Source organism: Orbicella faveolata, unplaced genomic scaffold, assembly GCF_042242905.1.
Source record: "Orbicella faveolata isolate gen_17 unplaced genomic scaffold, um_ofav_v1 contig_14, whole genome shotgun sequence".
Lineage (NCBI taxonomy): Eukaryota > Metazoa > Cnidaria > Anthozoa > Scleractinia > Merulinidae > Orbicella > Orbicella faveolata.
In genome coordinates, this window is record NW_028301541.1 from 18,788,798 (window position 1) to 18,808,428 (window position 19,631).

Sequence of the window (19,631 nt, forward strand, 5' to 3'; positions counted from 1 at the left end):
TGAGTAGCGTAGCCAACCACAGAACGGCATTAGTGATAGAACGCTAGTAGCTACTGCTAAAATATAATATATAATAAATTCATATTATACCTGATAATATAAATCGCTGCATAGTATTAAAAAGGCCCTAATTGTAAACGTGTTGGACAGCATGCGTAACGTCGAGAGAAGCATCGAGATGAGGAGGATTTTGCCAAATCTGATCAGATTTTCAATAAAATAAGCCTTAAACTACTTCCTATAAATAACGGTCTGCCCATGTGTTATACCGTTTAAGGGGAGGCGTTCTTAACTACAGCGTTAGAGCAGTTGCTAAGGGATTGCTGAAGGTGACATTTACAGAAAAGCTATTTTGGAGCGTTTTGCAGTGCTAAATGTTAAATTTATACGAAGGAACGTTTGCTTTGAAAAACATATGATTTCGCGTGCGTAGCTAAGGCCAGTCCCAAACCGCGTGCTAGAATTTTTAAGCCCTAAAACTTGGAAGAAAAGAGGAAGAGTTGCGATTTTTCTTGTGAATCAGAAATAACTTAGCCTTCTTTAAAACCGTACGTATGGAATTACTGTTTGCACGTAAAAGAGGAAAGCTACAGTAGAAAGTCTGTTAATACGGGCGTTTATTACCTCATACCTTTTATAATAATGCACATAAAACCCATGCGTAGCATTAAGCGCCTGGACGTTCTTAATCTATTGACACTAATTTAAATTTTTGGATTTACATGGCTTTAAAGTTTTAGGGTTTTTTCTATTCTGGTCACATGACTAGTCAAATATGGCCGTGATTTGCGACTTTTTCTGGACTCTTCAATGGAACAAACCTGTGCAAAAAGCTTATCATTGGGAGGTCTGGTTTTGAAAATATGAAGAACCTTCCATAGCACCAAATCCATGACGAATTGGTAGCTAAGAAGGACCCCCTTTAAATGTGTTTTGCTGCAAATAATGTTCTGTTCATACGTCATTGTAACCGCGCTATCTTGTGAAAAATGGCAGATCAGTTACTGAGCTGTCAGAGAGGCAAATCGATAAAACAATTAGTCATTCCTTCAGTCTTATTCTTCGGCCATTTTTTCTAGAAATAAATGAAAAGGCACACTGCGGTGACAAACAGAACAAATCAAAGCATTTCGTGAAAACTGTGATTAAAAAAAATTAACGTTTCGTACCATAACAACATACATCGTTTATAAAAGCTAAATTATCTCAACGGACACTTCTGAAGGTGTTTATTGTAGCATACGAAACGTCGAAAAACTAAACCTATCTGAACGCGTGAAAAATAACTTTAAAATCATGTTTAATTCAATACAGAGCACTCTACCTTATGAAATCAGCTGTAATGTTTATATTATTTTAATTGCCAATCACATACTTAAATGAAAGTGTGAAAAGATCAAGCTTGTCAGTCCATATCATACATATTATTTAATATATTTCAATTTATGACAGAGGAGGGTAAGAAAATTACCAAAATGTCAAAACAGCAAATATTAAATACAGACTGGAAAATAATCTTCCTTTCGGAAAAATAATATGGTTGACTTTTTATTTTCAAGAAAACAAGAAAAAAGTCTTTTTATTCATTAAAATTAACGGCTGCCTCCGGCGGAGACTTGATTTACCATATACACGATCTGACATTTAATCTTCGGCTCAAATGTTATTCTTTATATTGACCGCGGCACGGCGGGTTAACATTCACGCCGGTGGATAAGATCCATAATACACAGTATGGCTGTTCTACTAAGGTTAGATCGAGCTACATCTTCATTTGTATTGTTATACCTAAAAAGACATTGATCTATAAACAGAGTTACTGAGTGTGGCATACTCAGTTGTATTACTAATATATTTTCAGTTTTCCCCTAGAATTTGTTAAAATCAGTTAATCTGTAATTCACTCTTTCAAAACCCCGAAAACGATAGCAACTGCGAACAACGAAGAGTTTTGATACGAAGACGTGGAGAAATTATCTTTGCATTCATTCCAAAGAAAGCGGCTGGCCATCAAGATACCTTGTCCACTAATTGATCCAATGCTCACACTGCAGATCAAACGAAATCTTTCCATTCCTAAATTTTTGACGCGGCTTTTAATGTCCTCTGACAAACTGATACACAACACACGACAAATGGTTGGATCGTAGGACTGAGTTGAGAGTTTCTCTTCAAGTATTTCGTCCATTATTTTCTTGATCTTGTGCGCGTAAAATACATGATGTTTCTGTTGCTCTCCGGTTGAGTCCATCACACTTTGCTGTCCAAAAAGATCCCCGTTTTTCTCGCGTTTTCCTTGTTCTTGCATCCACTGTGCTTTCTGTTGCGTTCCTGCGTTTTTTGTAGGGTCGCTTCGCAAGCTTTTCTCAAAAATCCCACTGTAGGAATCTCGAAATTTTCCCTTCATGTTTCCGTACATTTTCAACCAGTTCCTACGACGAATATTGCTGTATGCGAAAGAGAGATTTCAGTTTGGATTGAACACTGCACAGACGGCAATAATATATGCTTTGTATCCTAAAATATTTATGTTTCTTACGGGGCATTGAATTAATTCCTTCCTGCGAGGTTCGGGCGCTGGCTATTGAACCTAAAGAGTCCAAAGGTTCTTAAAATGGCGAAATGGAGAGTTCATTATTGTTTTTACACCAAACCACAACAGGGGAACGGAAAAATATTCTTTTGAGCGAATCAAAGTAATGGCAGATGTTTTTACAAGAGTGTCTCCATAGAAACTGGCTTTTATTGTATTGCTGGAAAAGCCCAAGATACATGCTGTGTTTTGCTGATCTGTTACCAATATTTCACAGATTAACAACAGTAATCACAATTTATAACCACGCGTGAAATTTTATTCTTTAATTCTTTTACAAGCTTTATTTAAGTGCGGATATACTTTAGATAAATATAGCATTAGTCACCCGTTCTCTACGGTTTCCTTTTGCCATCAAGAGAAGCAGCATTTCCTACTGCGGGAGATGCAATTAAAATAATATTTACTTTAGAAAATTTGCATCTTTATTGGTGATCTCATGTTAAGGAGGCTAGCGAAATTTCAGACAATACCTGGTTGGCAGACACCTTTTTCAGTGTAACACGGTGATAAAAACGAAGCTTAGTGAGCTTTTGAGAAGATTAACTCAAAGTTGCAGTGCTTTCATGCAAACTAAATCAGTTTTAAATTCAGAATATGAATCCTAACCCTGAGTTTTGTCACGATACGCTAACAGTAACGAAATTTCCTTCATGGCCTTTCTCATTTTTAGGTATCAGTATACCCCAAATGAACAAAACTCGTTTGCGCCGGTTTGATTCAAACCCCAGTAATAAAGTATTTATTTTCTGAAAGCATTGCTCATTTAATCGATCTCTCATTTTAATTTCCGATGGCGTCTAAAAGTGACAGCGCTCGCTCGGGTTCAACTTGGAAAAAAGTGCACCCCTGAGGGCAAATTTCCGTTGAACCATTCCGAAGAAATCCGAACGGATTATAAAACTAAAAACAAGGCACAAGTGCCTCGCGAGTGTCACGCAAGTATAGCGTTACTTATGTTGCTTGGCAACTCGGGATCATGTGTTCTCACTAATTTCTGTAGGAGCCAAAACAGCAGAAAATAAAAATTGGGTCATGAGAGGCCAGTGGGGCGGTCCGGAGACGATTCAGAAGTTCTTCAGGGCACCGGTTACCGAAGCCAGTTTTCGAAGATATCTCGTTTTCCGACTTCGTACCGACTAACCGCGAATTTCAAATTCAAAATGGCCGCTAGATAAGAAAGGACAGATCGCTAGCAGCTAGTGAGTCCATGATATTGACGGTCTCCAAACCTAGCAAAATATCACTTACGGTAAGCATTAGCGGTCGGAAAACGAGAGCTCTGGGAGCAACCATTTTGAAATAACCGAATTCTGGTGATTCTGCCCATCCGGTTTCACTGCGCGGTCTGCATCTATGGCGCATGCCTGAAATGGTTGCTCCCAGAAACACAGCGGTCAAACGCCGGGCATGCGCAAATGGGTACATTTTTTGGCAGCCGCGCTCCAATTTCCCGCGCAAAAATCTAAAGGAAAACATGGGAAACAACCGGTGTCACGCAAAATTTACAAAAAAAAAATGAAAAGTTCATAGAAATCTGTAAAAGGAAAAGAAGGTAGCTAAAAGGAAAACTTAAAACTTTTCAGACACAAAGTTTATTGAGTTACCGGTATTCTGCTGATTTACCATTTTGTTTTGAGCTTTACGAAAAAAGTTTATGTCTTGAAAACCCGTGTCATGCTACGAACCGACGGCGTAGTATATTTTTATTTCTTTTTATTAATCATACGATGCATGACGCCGGAAACGGACGACAAACGGTGTGTAAAAGAAGGAAAAATGGAAGAAGAAAAAGACAATTGCAGTGATTCGGCCTCGCTCAGACGAGCTGGAAAAATTTTGGCAAGGACTGTGGGGATTCCATCTGGATCCAGGATTTGTCTGAAGCACAGGAACGAGATGAATCGAAACGACAAACGATGTTCATGTCCATCGTCATGGGGGCATAGCTGGCCAAAATACCGATCCCAAACCGCCTGTACCAGGTCTTTGACCAAGTGGGAAAATCTTTTCTAAGCTACAAACCTGGAAAAAAACTGGTGCACTAAATGCAAAGTGTAGGCGGACAAAAAATTCAAGGAGCACGGAAAATCCATACCGCGGGAAAAAAAAGAACTGCAACAAGCAGAAGGTAGCACAATTTTTAACTCTTATTTCTGTTAGCTCTCGTTGTACAGGCTAAAACATAAGCAAATATATAAATAACGAGGAAAATGTCATTTATAGGATGCCGATGACCCACGAAAAGAACAATGTCATGAAAATATTTTGACCGCCTTTTGGTCGCTCCATTGCTCGCACATGCGCAGACGTTTGACCGCTGTGTTGCTCCCAGAGCTCTCGTTTTCCGACCGCTGGTCAATGGGAACGAAGACTCTGGGAACGAGATTGGATTGACCCCAGAAGTCCTCGCGCGTTGTTGGCGCATGCGGGAACTGTACTTGCATGACGTCAGGTGGCTGGTTCTTTCAAGGATTGCACGCTTGTAGTAGTGCAGTCGTTTCAAAGTGGAATCGGATTTTCTTACTGTTCACAGTGGTCTTTCACTATCCTGGACCTACACGGGCGTGCAGAGTAAAACCACAACATGATTGTAACGTTTAAAACTCTTCAGCAACAGTCTTTCAAGATAGAAATTGAGGAATCTGCCACGGTGGGTTTGACAATCTCATTTAGTCATCTTTCGATCTTTACACCATTTTACCATCTAGGAAAACGTTATTTGTTTCGCAAGCTGGGCTGTATGGTACAATTGATCTATGCACTGGCTTTCAGTATCTTTGCTTCATCGGATTCTTTTCTTGATTGCGTTGTTAGGACGAGTTCTCCAAATTTCATCTTTCGCTACATCCGGTTCAATGGTACATTTGCGACAAGTTGGCTTACTTTCTCGAAAAGATCTGATAGATTTTAAGTGTTTCCAGCAATTATATTTGTAGGGGCCTTTCGGAAACCTGCGTGTTTTTGTCCCATTGAAAGAATTCGGATTTCCTTCTGTTAACTGAATGACTGAATGACCAAATATTAGTCGAAATGAGGTTATTTCTGCAAGTTTCATTGTTCACTTCTATTTTCACCCATGTTATGTGGTTATTTCCCTTGACAATATTTCACTTTCGCAGTGTTCTTTCTGAGTTAATATCAAGATATCCATGTTACTGAATTAAACTTGTTGTATATGCTTTTCTGTAGCGTTAAAAATCGCGCAAAAATATTAAATGATGTCCAGGCTTTGATTTCAGTTGTAGCAGGCCAGGAAATAGACTGTTACATGTAAAATCCTCATGAAAGCTAACACATTTCTTTTTATGTCACTTAAGAAAATATCCCAAAGACAGCATGTGCACCGATTAGTTAAAAACTGTGTTTCTGACTGTAACTCGATAGAAACATGCAACTAGCAGGAGCTGTTGATGTATTGATGGCACAAGCAAAGAGAATTTACACTTTGATGATCAAAGTAAACAAGTTGTTTTCTTTTTTTCTCTGTATTTTCTGAAAGAAATAGATAACATGTTCTGTGTGTTTTCGTTGAGTTTTAGATTACATCTTCTAGTGTTCTGTCACGAATGCCATTCCCTGATTAGCTACGCTACTCACTATATCTCTTCTGTGATAGATAGTGAGTAGTGTAACATTGTGTCTTCGTTAACAAAATGACGGCTGCTTCTTGGTGTTTTCAAAGTGTCTGTGAAGAGGATTTAGATAAAGTTTTGAATGACTAGTAGATTTATACTAAAACAGTTGTTAGATTACTCGCTCTCAATTTCTATGCATGATAGTTGACTCAGGCTTGTTAACTATCACGTAATAGAAATCTTGAGCTCATAATCTAATCATTTAATAGAAACACTCTTGTAAGTTTGGGAGAACTCTAGACCTTCCTGTGTGCTAAGTTTAGTTTGAATGGGAAACGTGATTGAAGAAATAATTAAAACAGTTATACACGTATGCACAACTCTATCAGATAGGTAAAAGCGCACTATCTGTTAGAGTGGCATGTGTAACTGTTTATTTCTTCAGTGACCTGTTGCATTCAAAACTTAACTTAGCACTGAGGGATGGCTAGGCCCAAAACGTGTGCCACATGTATATTATTATAATTGAGTTTATTTTGGCACTGAATTATTACTATTGACAACTTTTAAACGATCCTTTTGGATTACTAATATCTATCTGAAGACACTGTCCTAAAACCAAGGATGTTGAGCTGGATATCAGTTAGTCCATTTTCAAGTTGACCAAGACTCGGTTCTACTTAGTGCAAAGCATTGCTGCAATTTGCAAACAGCATTAAAATGGGTAACTGCACTTTTTAGCTAGCCAAATAGTAAAAATCAAGTGCAACGAAAAGGTACGTTGTATTGCTTGGCCAAGGAATTTCCACATTGTGCTCTCCAGCTTTTGTTCCCAAGCCGACCTTTGTTACACAAATCTTTCCTGCTCGTATATCTTGAAAGAAACTTAGAAAATGTGTTTTCTATTTCCGAAGTTGTAAAGTAAGAATTTTACTTATATTAAATACATTCAATATACATCTCGGGTCCTATTTCAGGTAGCAGATCTGAAAAATAAATTAGAAACAGAGAAAGGAAAAGATGCTTATCCTAAGTCAAACGTCAGACTTATATATGCTGGTAGGTACATAAATTATTCAATTATGCATTTAACTGAGTTGACAACAAAGAGAAGCTCCCATTCTTCCGGTGGTCAGCATTTCTTGGTTGTTTAGCACAGGTGCAAAGTGTCCCATTGTAGTAGCATGTTTTAATGTGAATAGTAGTTCTGTTCTCGTATTACTGTATGTGTACATCTCCGGAGAGTTATACTTGTTGGCCATTATGTACATGTACACACACCCAGGGTTGTAACTAAAAAATAGTCTGCCAGCCTTGATTTTCATTGAGCCAGTTTGATCAACCAAATGGTAGGTTCGCCATTTTTCACAAGAGACCTGGAACAAAATTTTTGTCCCCAATTGTTCACAATGCCTTGAATGCAGGGCTACCAAACTGCACATTTACAAGATGGCGAACGCAGTACACGGAAAGAGAACAAGCTAAGCTAGTGCTCAAAACAATATTTTATTTCAACTACTTTAAACTCATTATAGTAGCACTAATACTCAATGTAGTCAAGAATTTATTCCAAACTTTTCTTTTAGACAGTTCAGTTTGGTTCAGATCTCAAATGATCGTACATGTTTAATCTAAAAATGGTTTGTTGTCCTTAACCAAGTGAACGCCAAAATCCAGCCTGCGTTTTTCTCTTTCTAAGCCAGTGAATTTTGCTGGCAGCCAGCGCGTAGTGACAACCCTGCATACCTGTACTTGTACTAGCATTGTTAAGGAATGTTGTCATGTATAATGTAATTTTGTCACAAAATGTCTTTGACCCCAGGCTAAACACTTTTCCAATGTCACATTTAGTGAACTTTCACCTAAACAAATCAAAAAAAAACATTCCTCGTCCACAAAATACAGGGTGAAATTGTTTTATTTTGTTAGCCAGTCCATCTAACAAGTGTTGAATTGGAATGTTTGATGTACATGAAACCAGTCTGAGCTTTGAATGCAAGACTAGTGTGGCTGCCAAATAAAATATTGACTTCCTTACATGTACATGTTACTATGTGTTTATCTCATTCTTGCATTTGGACTGACATGGGGTAGTATAATTTCAAACTAAAAGTTGTTTGTTTTTAGGCAAAATATTAAATGATGACCAGCCATTGTCAGAGTATAAAATAGATGAAAAGGGATTTGTTGTCGTCATGGTGACAAAGGTAATTATCTTTAATTAATTTATGTTTCTGAAGGGGAAGCCCAATTTCTCAAAGCCTCTAATTATTATGCAAACCTAGCATTATTTGAACCAAAAGTCTTGTCCCTTCCCCTTGACCATACTCTGTTATTTTACCCCTGATTTCTCGGACTACAGAATAAACCTGCATGTAAGAACCTACATTTTTGAAGTCTGGCAAAATAGGATCTTAATTTTTGGGGTAGTTACTGGCAATTTAGGCTAAGTAGGTTCTTATTAGGTTCTTAATTTCTAAGAAGGAGATACATGTATAGTTGATGGTTATTGAAAATACAAATAAACTTGGTTATGGTCCTGAAATATACACTGTACAATATTTATTTACAATTGTATTATGATAAGCCAAACACCACTGATTACAAAATGATTATTATGTAGTGGTGCCTCTACAACAAGAGTTCATAATTTAACTGTAACCCACATGTAAGAACCTGCTTGATCTTGCTTGGCTAAACAGGTTCTTATATTATTTCATTTTAAAGTGGCAAGTTTCTGCTAGCAGGTTCTTAAACCACTAGGTTCTTACATGTGGGTTTTTACTGTAGCTGATTTTTCAAACCAATTTTGTTTTCTCTTGGAGGGTCCAAAACATTCACATGCCTCTGTATTTTCCATCTAACTTATGCAGTGTACAATGTAGAACAAAATTGTACCTTACCCACCCCACAAGACCAAAAGTTTGTGCAAAGTTCCTCACATACATGTATCCCTATTATTTGAACTGTCTTCTGAGGTCCAGGCAGCTCATGGTTTCTCTTGGTAGTAGTTACATATAAGTGACATGTTGTCCAGGGGTCTCATTAAGGGCTGTGCATCAGGTAAATTGACTGGCTGTGAGGACAAATTTGCCCACCTGGAGTTACCATCTAGTGGAAAGTTCTTCTTATAAAGAAGTTCTGTTCAAATAGTTTTGCCCGCCTGTGAAGACCAGTTGCCCTCCCTCTGAAAATGTTAGAGAAAACCCTGGTTTCCTCTTGTAAACAACACCCCCATTGCATGTAAATACACAACAGTTTTCGACATTAGCTAAATGTAGCCTGGGGAGTTTTTAAAGTGAAGCTTTTTTCTTTCAGCCCAAACCTCAAACAGTGGCTGCACCTAGTCAACCTGTAACAACACCTCAGGTACAAGATACGTAATTGCTCTCACAGTGATACCTTAACAAACCCTAGCATTTTACAGTAACAGTAGTTGTCAATGTTGTATTGCTACAATGTTCAAGAAATTGGGGAACTGAAAGTCAGCAGGGCTGCAAATAACGGTCAATCATCAGACATTGGCCGACCAAACTTTACGTGTGTCCGATGAAATACCCAACTGTGGTGGGACATGATGCCCAGACTATTTTTTATTGTAAATCATTGTACGGGATGACTAAAAATCTTCATCGAGTAAATCTTACTTTTTTGGTGATGTCTGAGCACAATTTGTTTTGTTCGACCAAGATGGTGTCTTAGTAGGACATAATTATGTCCTTTCAAGAGGAAAAATTATTTGCAGCCCTGAAAGTCTGTTTCACATTGACATGTGGAGCCTTAACCAATCAGAAAAATCCAAATCAGGCATGAAATTTTGATGCAAAATGTTTGCATCACTGTGTGGCCTAACAAGCTATATACAGAGTGCAAACTCTTTTGTAATTTTTGTTCCATGTAGCCAACAGCTGCTACAGCCACAGAAAGCACTGCCAGATCTGCTGATGCCTCTAAACCCGAAAGGTGAGGGAGTAATCCAGTAATTATAAATTATGCTGCAAATATAAGTAATTACATTTTAAATTATACATGTACATTTAGCATCCGTTGTCTCCATTTGGCACCACTGGTCATTACATGTACTTGGTCACAGGCTTTTAGCCAGGATTAGAAAAGTGGCTGTCCACCCATTGATACGAAGCCGAAAATCTGCTATATACTTATTTATTTTCTCCTGAAAGATGGCTGTCCACATGACGGTTAGACGGACACCTGGCTTTAAGCTCGCTTGGGCAGTATTTGGCCTATAATAGGACATTTCCGAGTTACCTTGTGTCTCTGTTTTAAATCGAGTCCTTGTGCAAAACCTTTCATATTATGAGTTTGATTTACACGAAAATGAACCTGTAGGTGCGGCAGAACACATTTTCAAAAACATTATTTTGCACAAAGACTTGTTTTGACACAGAGGCAAAAGTCAACTCAGAAATGGCCTTCTTTAAATTTTTGGCTTGGAAAGATTTCAATTTGGATTTTGAAAGCTTAAGTTTGTTTTTCCTCCTCTTCTTTTTGATTTGACTGACCACCTTCTAGCAGAGTGTAAGGAAAGTCCTTTTTGATACCTCAGGGTAGTGGATTTTCCAGTCTGGTTGGTAATACAATTTAAAAGAAAAGTGCCTACTTTCCATGAATGCAGTGTGTTTTTAATTATATGTTATTTGTAAATACTGAAGAAATCACAGCAGTCAGATTTAAAACTACTCCTTGTGGTCTTTCTCTCCTCGTTCATTCTTCTCCTCTTAATACTTCTAGTACCGATGCTGCAAAGCCAGCTGTCACAGAAGAAACTGAATCAGCGACAACTTCAACAGTTTCTACCTCTGCCCCATCGTCAACTGCAGAACAAGTTCTGTCTACTGCAGAGTCGACTCTTGGTAAGCTAACAACTGCTGGAGTGTATACGGACCACCATTAAATTCAGATGGCTGTCAAGTTCAGAGTTTTTCCAGTCACTTTCCCAGTTACTCTCTGAGTTCTCTCTGTCTAATCATTATTACTTACCAGGTGTATACAATGTAGTGTACATTGTGTAGGCCAAGTTAAGTGTTTTGTTTCTTGGCAGTTACTGGATCAGAATATGAAAGCATGGTAGATCAGATTTGCTTAATGGGATTTGAGAGAGAGCAGGTAAATCATACAAGTCCAGTACATATGGCTAGTTATTATATGGCTGTGTCTCACAAGGACTGGGAACTACCAAATTCACGAATTTGATTGGTTGAAATCAATATTGACCGCAGTTTAGATTTTCCCATCTAGACTTGCATCTCGACTGATTACATTTTGCTGTGAAAAAGTTGCAAACTAAATACAAAAATATTGACTATATTCTTCCAAAATATTAGTGCCAGAAAATATTCATATTATGGAAGTCCCAAGCCTGATGAGGAAAAAAGTAAAGAGGACAAGCAAACTTTGGTAGAATTACCTTCAGCTCATTGCTGTTCGCAAGCAAAATGTCAGCTAGTACAAACCATTTACATTAAACGAATTAATTTTTTCTTCTTTGCCATATAATAAAAATCTTATTAACCAAGCTTAGTCAGTCTGTATGTGAGAATCTTGACCTCGGTCGTGTGTACAGACCTCACTGTGTTCGGTCTGTACTCCCGACCTCGGTCAAGATTCTCCCATACAAACCTCCTGCTTGGTTAATAAGAGCTAAATATTGGACTGGTTCTGTTTTTGCATGTTTATGGACCAAAACTCAATGATCATATCAAAGTGCTACTATGATCAAATTTTAAAGTGTCTATACAGCCAACAGGGTTTTGTGGTTTTGGTATCTCTATAAAGGGCCAAAAAGTATCTAACAAAAGATTACTGTAACTCTATCCTGTCCACTTAGGTGGCCAGTCACAGTGTGCAATTTGGTTTGTGTTACCCACTCTCTTAGTGCTAGCCATGTAATGATCATTGTTGTTAACTGAATTGTTAACAGGAAACCAAAAAGTCATTCTGCTTTTATGTGGTGTGGGAAAGTCAATAATTTTTTAAAACCAGCGCCTGTGGTAACCACGCATTCATTGTGGCTGCTTACTAACAGGTTGGACGGGCCCTACGAGCAAGTTTCAACAATCCCGACCGAGCTGTGGAATACTTGATGACTGTGAGTGTCCATTATATTTTAGGGCCTTTTTAGAATGGAACTGCATTGAAATACTTTTTCATCTTAAATAGAGCTACTGTAGATTGATTAATTAGCATATTTGAATGGCTGCCACTTTGAAATGTTGTCCTCCATGGTCAAGTTGTTGAAAGGATGAATAGCTGTATCCACGGTGTTAATATTGTTATCTAAGTTACATGTATAGCAAGGTCTGTTTATTGGATACCAAATTATACAATGGATAGCAGTGTTTCCGCCAGAGCGCACCATTGCGGGAATCCCGCGTTACAGTCAGAGATGGCCCCCAGAAAAACAAAAAAAGGGCCAATTTGGCCCTTTCCTTTTACAAGACTGCAGGGTTAACACAGGCATAATACTTTAAAAGCCATCCCAGGGCTGGAAATTGTAATCGATACGGTCGTCAATGTAACAAGCATTTCATCCTTGGTGACCAAAAATTCTGGTTTAGTCACCATAGTACGGCATAATGGCAACTACATTTTTCTGTGTTGACGATCAATAACGGTTATTTTGTCACACATTATGTCCTTCTAGAAAATCATATTGAAAGATCTTTGTTTCTAAAACATTCAACATAAGAAAAGAAGTCAATCCGTCCTTTTGCTTTGTTGTATTGATTCTCTCATATCAGAAAACTTCCAAATGGCTGACCGAGTTTGAAATTGCCCTATAATGCATTGCAAACCCTTGATCATTGACTACGTCATGTAGGCCTAAGGATTGTTCTCTTGTAATGCACGGATCCTTCATACTAGTATCTGATTCAAAAGAAACTTTATTGAGTAGAAAACCTTCAAAAAGCACTTACTATTAAATTTTATCATAGATCCTAACAAACATCTTTATTTTCCTTGGTACCCTGATGCATTGTTTCCTTCTGTAGCTTTCAGTTTATTGGCCCCTTTCCTAAAAAATTGGCCCCTAAAAAAAGATCTTCAGGGGCCAGTTTGGCCCTCAAGTAAAATTTTCTGGCTGAAACACTGGGATAGCATTACTTTCCCTCTTTGAACAACTGACCCCAGTCATTAAATATGTTGTAAGGTAAGGTAAAATATTTAAGATGGATTCCACTCAGAGTTCGAGCAATAAGTGCAAAAATTATTTACTAAAACTCTACTCACAGCACGGTAACTATTTGAATACTCACTTTAATTAATTTCTCTAAGTGACCCTTCGATTAAATTTTCAAGCATTCTTCCCATGAGATTTTTTTGGTAACTTTATTTTTGCCATTATTGCTTGAATGTTCTGTAGAAATCATCTTAAATACACAGTAACAGTATTACAGCAATGCTGATGTGGTTGTGTCTTTAAATTAACAATCCTATTTAAAAGACTATCTAAACTACAGTATAACATAGCCTCAGCGAAGCGCACTTTCTGATTGGCCAATACGCTAGATCCATTTGCCCATGGGTTGCACGCTGACATCAGTTTGTTTATTTGCACTTTTTCTCGGCAATTTTTTTCATCGATGTTGACACTTTGTAAGCTATAATTCCTATTTTTCTTCTCCTAAAATATGGAAAAATCTAATAATTCTTCCGGAGTTGAGGAATATCATTCCTGTTAGCTACCAGACTTCAAGCTTAAGTTTCTTGCTGGGCCTCCACTAAGAAATTTGTGAGGTTAAGCGAGCAAGAGTTGAATCAGCTGGTTGAACAAAGGCACTTGGCACTCGGAGACAACCAAAACAACAAACTGGTCTGTATCAACCTTTCGAGGTTACAGTGTATAGCAGGAATTTTAAAGAGAATTTTCTAGCGATTTGACAACAATGAAATTCAGCACAAGCTTTCACTATAAAACTTTTCACTATAAAACTTTTCTGGCATCCAGAGCCATTTAAATGCTTTCGGCGAACAAAACCTGAAAGCTTCAACAAATCTCTGTTGGTGAAGTCTTACATACGAAATCCTTCTGTTCCAAAAACATTAAAGGTTATAGTTTTTCTGAGCTTTAGTAAAGGGAGATTTATTAAATATTGGTAGCCTCTGATGAATTATTTCAGTTCCCGGGTATTAGTTTTGCTCAAATGCTCATCGCTCGATTGTGAATTGAACTCTTGAAGAAACAGCCGCTCGAAGGAAAGACCGCATTGTGCACAAATATAAGCTTACATTTCTGACATTTTTCTTTAGACCTCTGTCTTCCATTCATTTAAGGTCATTCCTCACATTTGCATTGCGCATCCTTACTGCGCATAATTTATGGCATCATTAGCGCGCGTTTGTGCACGCGCACATTGAAAACATGACGGATTTGCCTTGATATTGAGCTCTGTCAGTTGAAAAATGGCTCTAGCTCACCAACAAGCACGGGCACCCCAATTTTTTTTCCAGTCATAGTGATCAACTAATCATAAGCTTTGCGTGAGAAAAGACTGATCTAATTTCTATTGCTGAAAATTGAATAAATAAGAAAAATAGCAGATACACTGTGGTCTTTTCTACTTTGCAGTCGGTAACCACGTCAAGAAATTTGGTTCAAATTTTTAATCAAGGATTTAGCTTTCTGTCTGAATCAAACTTAAAATGTTTATTTGTGTCCGACAGAATGTACTGACTGTAGTTCAATGCGTGTTCTTATGAGTGTGGGCTCACAAAGATGTTACAATTACTGGGAATGCGTTTTTATAATAAGCATTAAATAATGCCAAAATGGGGCATTTTCAAGCCTCACTGCTCCCTAATGGGCATGGGCACCCCCCTTTTTTATTTCAAAATTGAAGTTATCATGTGACAAATATTCAGTGGACAAAGTTTGAACAAAAATCTATTGTCACTTTTATTTCAGAGGAATTACGTTAAGCTTATTTTACCAAGTAACTAAAGTGACAGAGATCATTTTTAAAAGCCATTTGTGTGTTCAAGTTCAGCCTTAGATGCACAACTCATCAAATTTAAAACGAAGTGGAAGAAAACATAACCCACAAACCTGCAATTGAATAAGAGCATCTCAAACAGTTCAAAGCCAGTGGTGTTTGTTCGCTTTCTTCTCTTGCCTTTAAGAAATCTCCAGTTCCACATTGTTCTTTCCTTTTGCCAAAGAGGCCATGAAGGACAGAGAGCTCAGTCGCCAAACACTTCAACCATGTGCAGTTTGTTTGCAATTCTTTGGAAAACTGATCCAAATTTAAGCTTAACCAACTGTTAAGAAAGGCTTTTACCGACCGCAATTTTTCATTTGTTGTCAGCTTGATATTTTGGTTAACTGAGCAGTTTGAAATTGTTTTTTTGCCTGAGAAACTATTATCTTGCCTTGATCCAAGTTTTGATGTGTCGCTTTTTCAGATTTTTGAATGAACATTTTTGCGCAGTTTATCGTGCTTTTGACTTCATGTAAGTCATGCAACTTGCCTCGTGCAACTCTTACGCTTCTTTCATGCTTAGCAACCTCCTGCGTGCATCCATAACTCAATAGTTGCACGCTGCACGCTTACCATTTCTTAATTACAAAGAAGTGTACTACATGTATTGATTACATTAATAATATGTCCAAATATACAAAAACTGTAAAACAGAAATGTAACCAGCATTCTCTAAAGGGACAATGTACTGACGCAAAATCAACGTCCATTTCGACATGTACAGTGTACATGTAGTACATGTAGGACTTGTTCATTCTAAGAGTGAACAACACTCGTTGATGTTTCATGCATTAAGTTATTTTATTGTATGCACATATTAATATTTCTATATATGTAGGTGTGGTGGCCTAATATGGTTAGTGTATTTACCTCCTGATTGAGTGGTCCAGGTTTGAGCCCTTTCCAGGGACACTGTGTTGTGTTCTTAGGTGAGACACTTTGCTCTCACAGTGCCTCTCTCCACCCAGACATATAACTTAGGAATCTACTGCTGGGGGCAGGAGAGTAGATACACTCTTTATTGGTTAATGTTACTAAAACGCAAGATAAAACAAGATAAAACAAGATAAAACGCGAGATAAAAAAAGATAAGACGCGAGATAAACACCTGCCTGATGGGCAACTTGGTTGGTATGCAGACTTTCCCTTTAACCTTGTACATATTATTTTACTGTTACCATTTCTTTGATTTCAAACTGTGTTTGATTTGATCATTTCATTCAGGGTATACCTGATCAACCTGATCAACCTGCAGAACCCCAGGAACACGGAGAACAACCACAAGGTGAGGTTGGAGATGAAGCCCCAGCATCAGGAAGTCTGCTTACAAACAGTGTAACTTCATCATCTTACTCTATCATTAAAATGGAAAGCATTTTTTCATTTTATCGAGATTCAGGATAAATCTGCTAGCATTCTATCATAAATGCTACTCTGATTGGCTAGGCTGCTTACTATCTACACTGTTGTAGATAGTGAGTAGCATAGCAGTGTGTGCTTGTTAACAAAATAATGTCCACACATTTGAATTTTCGAGGTGTCTTTGAGGAGAATTTAGAAAAGGTTTTGAACGACTTAGTAGATTTATACTAAAGCAATTAAATTTTGAGCTCTCGATTTCTATGCAAGATGGTATTGGTTGCGTTCTCGTCAAATATCACACGATAGAAATCTCGTGCTCATAATCTAATTATTGTGAGGTACGTGTACATGTAGAAACACAGTGGAAGCTTTAGGGTATAGTAATGGTATAGGAACACAATCCGCAGGCTAGTGTTTCCTCAGCTTTTTCGCATTCTTGCAACTTTCATGAGTATTAAGATAATAGTGTTGAGTTGGAACTTATAGACTTCGGGTAAAATTCAAAAGTTCATTTTCCGGAATAACCTAGTAAAATTTTTGAGTAGCCTGATCTATAAGATCAAAAAAAAAAAAAAAAAATGACAAAGAAAAGATTTAATTTGACACAGGGCTTATAGTCTCTTGGATTGGAGACACCCTTGAGGTTACACATTAACCTTAATTTCAGTTGATTACCAAAATATAAATTTTCTTTGTGGGTGCCATCATTAGGTAAACAGCTTGTACTATGTACATGTAGTTAAGTGTTTTATCAAGGTATAGAAGTATGGTGTTCACTTTCTTGCAGGTTATTTTCTAAATAACAAATATTCCATAAGAGTACATCTTAAGCCTGTGGACTTTTATGAATGAAGTTGCCCTTTGCTTTTTTTTTTTTTTTCTTTTTTTCTTCGTGTTTTCTTACATCCCTAGCTTTCTTTTTTCACAGAAAGTGGTCTGGAATTCTTGCGTCGACTACCCCAGTTCATCAGTATGCGGCGAATGGTTCAACAAAACCCACAATCCTTACCTGTGTTACTGCAGCAACTAGGCCAGGAAAATCCAGAGCTACTTGGGGTACAGTAACTTAGTAATGTCACTAAACAATCCAGGCTGGCAAAGTTGTAAGCTTGGCTTTTGGTTGAAGTATTGATTGGTGAACATTCATAATAAATTTAGTATTCGATGCCAAAAAGCATCTACAATGGAACTTTGCCTTGTGATCACCTCATAATGCAGTCACCTTGTTATTATGGCCACTATTTTGTCATGGCAAAATGCCCATACACTGTGCATTTTCTTATAGGAAAACCTAATGTCAAATCGTGTTGTGTAAGAGTTGGCCTAACCGTCTTTCAATCAACAACAGAGTCATCATCATTTCTTTTTAACAATGTCAAGTCTTGTGGTTTCAGCTACTTTTTATTTTAAATGTTTTGTGTGTTCTGATTCGATTCCACTCTAGATTATAAGTCAACATCAAGAGGAGTTTATAAGTATGTTAAATAGCCCCGACTCCGCTGCTGGCGGTGCTGTGCCAAGTGAAGGGTCACAGGAAGTCCAGCCTGGCTCAGGAGGTGAACAAGCAAGACCACCAGCTGGGCAGGGACCTGGTGCCCAGCAAGGTGTTAGCTACATCAATGTCACAGAACAGGAAAAAGAAGCTATTGACAGGGTGTGTATCTCTGCTTATTAGCATCACTGAGAGGCGATATATTCCAGAAACCTGATTTAATAAGTAGAAAGAGGCCAGGTCTGCCTTCAAATCTGGTGATCCATAAGGCTGGCTCTTAGTTCTGGTTTCCATAGCACAAGGTAAGCAGGAATATTTCTTTTCCCTCCCTGGATGGGATGCTAGTCCATCAGAGGGTCTTCCCCCAGTTGAGTACTAAATCACCATACTTACCCATTTATATACTCCTGGATGAAGAAGACATTTTGAGAGTAAAGTTCTTTGCCCAATAACACTACACACTGAGTCACAATGGCCACTCCAGAACAAGTGGTTTAGGCATGACGCTCCCCACAGTAGCCCATAAAACCAACCCTACATTCCCAATTTTATGTTTATTGCGTTACGATTCTCTCTTGTTTCTCAACAGCTGAAAGAACTTGGATTTTCAGAGACTCAAGCTGCTCAGGCTTATTTTGCTTGTGACAAGAACGAGAATTTGGCTGCTAACTTTCTATTTAGCATGGATGACGAACAATGATGGTTTCCATTCTTTTCTGGCAATTTCTTTCCGTCACTGCTAAATTGGTTGTCCCAGAAGGACCTTCTAGACCTTATTATGCTACTTTCTGATGCTAACCTTCATAATTATAATTATGGCTGCTTTAATTATGCTAATTATTAATTGTGGTAATTAATTATATTGGTCATAGTTATGGTAATAACATTCCATGTAATTATTGTAATGAAATTATAATATAATTATCATCACTAATGACTATGGTTTAGTTTTAATGAGGTCCTTTTCCAGTTAATGTCATCGTTTTATCAGTGTTGTTATAGAGCCAGTCAAAGGAACTATCAGAGCTTCAGGGCTTAAAAGCTTCAAAGCAATTTAATAAATTGTGGTCTTAAAGAAAATTCTACGTATGGAAACATGAAAAATGTGAACTAGTGACCTGTTGATGGAGAATGCTTCCATGATCAACAAAAGTGACATTTATTATATTATCTTCTGGTCTTATTTGCATGCAAGGATGTGTTGTATTCAAGAATGGTTAACCTTCATTGCTTTTGTCTTTGTCCTCTTGAAGCGTTTAATGTGCGTTTTGACTAAAATAGTGGGTAGTGATGTAAGGTATGGGGGTATGGGCACTAGTGCCCATACCCCTATTTCCTATATCACTGCAGCTGCAATGGAAGTTAAGTTGCTAATTGTTGGTACGTCGAAAAATGAGTGATGAGTTTTTACTATGCAGCAGTTTTGCCAAGTATTATGGTAGTGAAAGAAAAAAAGTGTCGTGTCCCATTTCAGGATTTTCCAGTACAGTAGGTAAACTGTTTGCAGTTGAGTAGTTGACATTATATCTACTTCCAGCTGTGGCTTGCTAAGAACTAATAGCAGCCCCCTAATTGCTTGGATTATTAAATCAGTTTTTAAGATTCGG

General features: G+C 37.8%; 2 protein-coding genes across 2 annotated transcripts; one reads left to right on the plus strand and one right to left on the minus strand.

Moving 5' to 3' along the window:
- Window positions 1-1,409: 1,409 nt before the first annotated feature.
- On the minus strand, window positions 1,410-2,812 carry LOC110064475 (dynein light chain 2A-like). Its single transcript, XM_020771527.2, has one exon. The coding sequence runs from the start codon at window positions 2,417-2,419 to the stop codon at window positions 1,901-1,903; it is 519 nt and encodes a 172-aa protein (XP_020627186.1). The 5' UTR covers window positions 2,420-2,812; the 3' UTR covers window positions 1,410-1,900.
- Window positions 2,813-4,998: 2,186 nt separating this feature from the next.
- On the plus strand, window positions 4,999-19,626 carry LOC110064507 (lysine-specific demethylase RAD23A-like). The gene is made up of 12 exons (XM_020771566.2): window positions 4,999-5,246; window positions 7,149-7,230; window positions 8,299-8,378; window positions 9,490-9,540; window positions 10,073-10,134; window positions 10,924-11,045; window positions 11,234-11,298; window positions 12,218-12,280; window positions 16,395-16,455; window positions 17,461-17,588; window positions 17,977-18,186; window positions 18,614-19,626. Exons 1-12 carry the CDS (start codon window positions 5,181-5,183, stop codon window positions 18,722-18,724), a joined length of 1,101 nt encoding a protein of 366 aa, XP_020627225.1. The 5' UTR covers window positions 4,999-5,180; the 3' UTR covers window positions 18,725-19,626.
- The last annotated feature ends 5 nt before the right edge of the window (window positions 19,627-19,631 follow it).

What these genes read in the sequence shown, in the direction of transcription:
- LOC110064475 (XM_020771527.2), bottom strand. Translation starts at nt 2,419, where the DNA reads ATGTACGGAAACATGAAGGGAAAATTTCGAGATTCCTACAGTGGGATT.
- LOC110064507 (XM_020771566.2), top strand. Translation starts at nt 5,181, where the DNA reads ATGATTGTAACGTTTAAAACTCTTCAGCAACAGTCTTTCAAGATAGAA. An exon ending in ACACGGAGAACAACCACAAG is followed by an intron (nt 16,456 to 17,460) that starts GTGAGGTTGGAG and finishes CTTTTTTCACAG; the next exon opens with AAAGTGGTCTGGAATTCTTG. An exon ending in AAAATCCAGAGCTACTTGGG is followed by an intron (nt 17,589 to 17,976) that starts GTACAGTAACTT and finishes ATTCCACTCTAG; the next exon opens with ATTATAAGTCAACATCAAGA.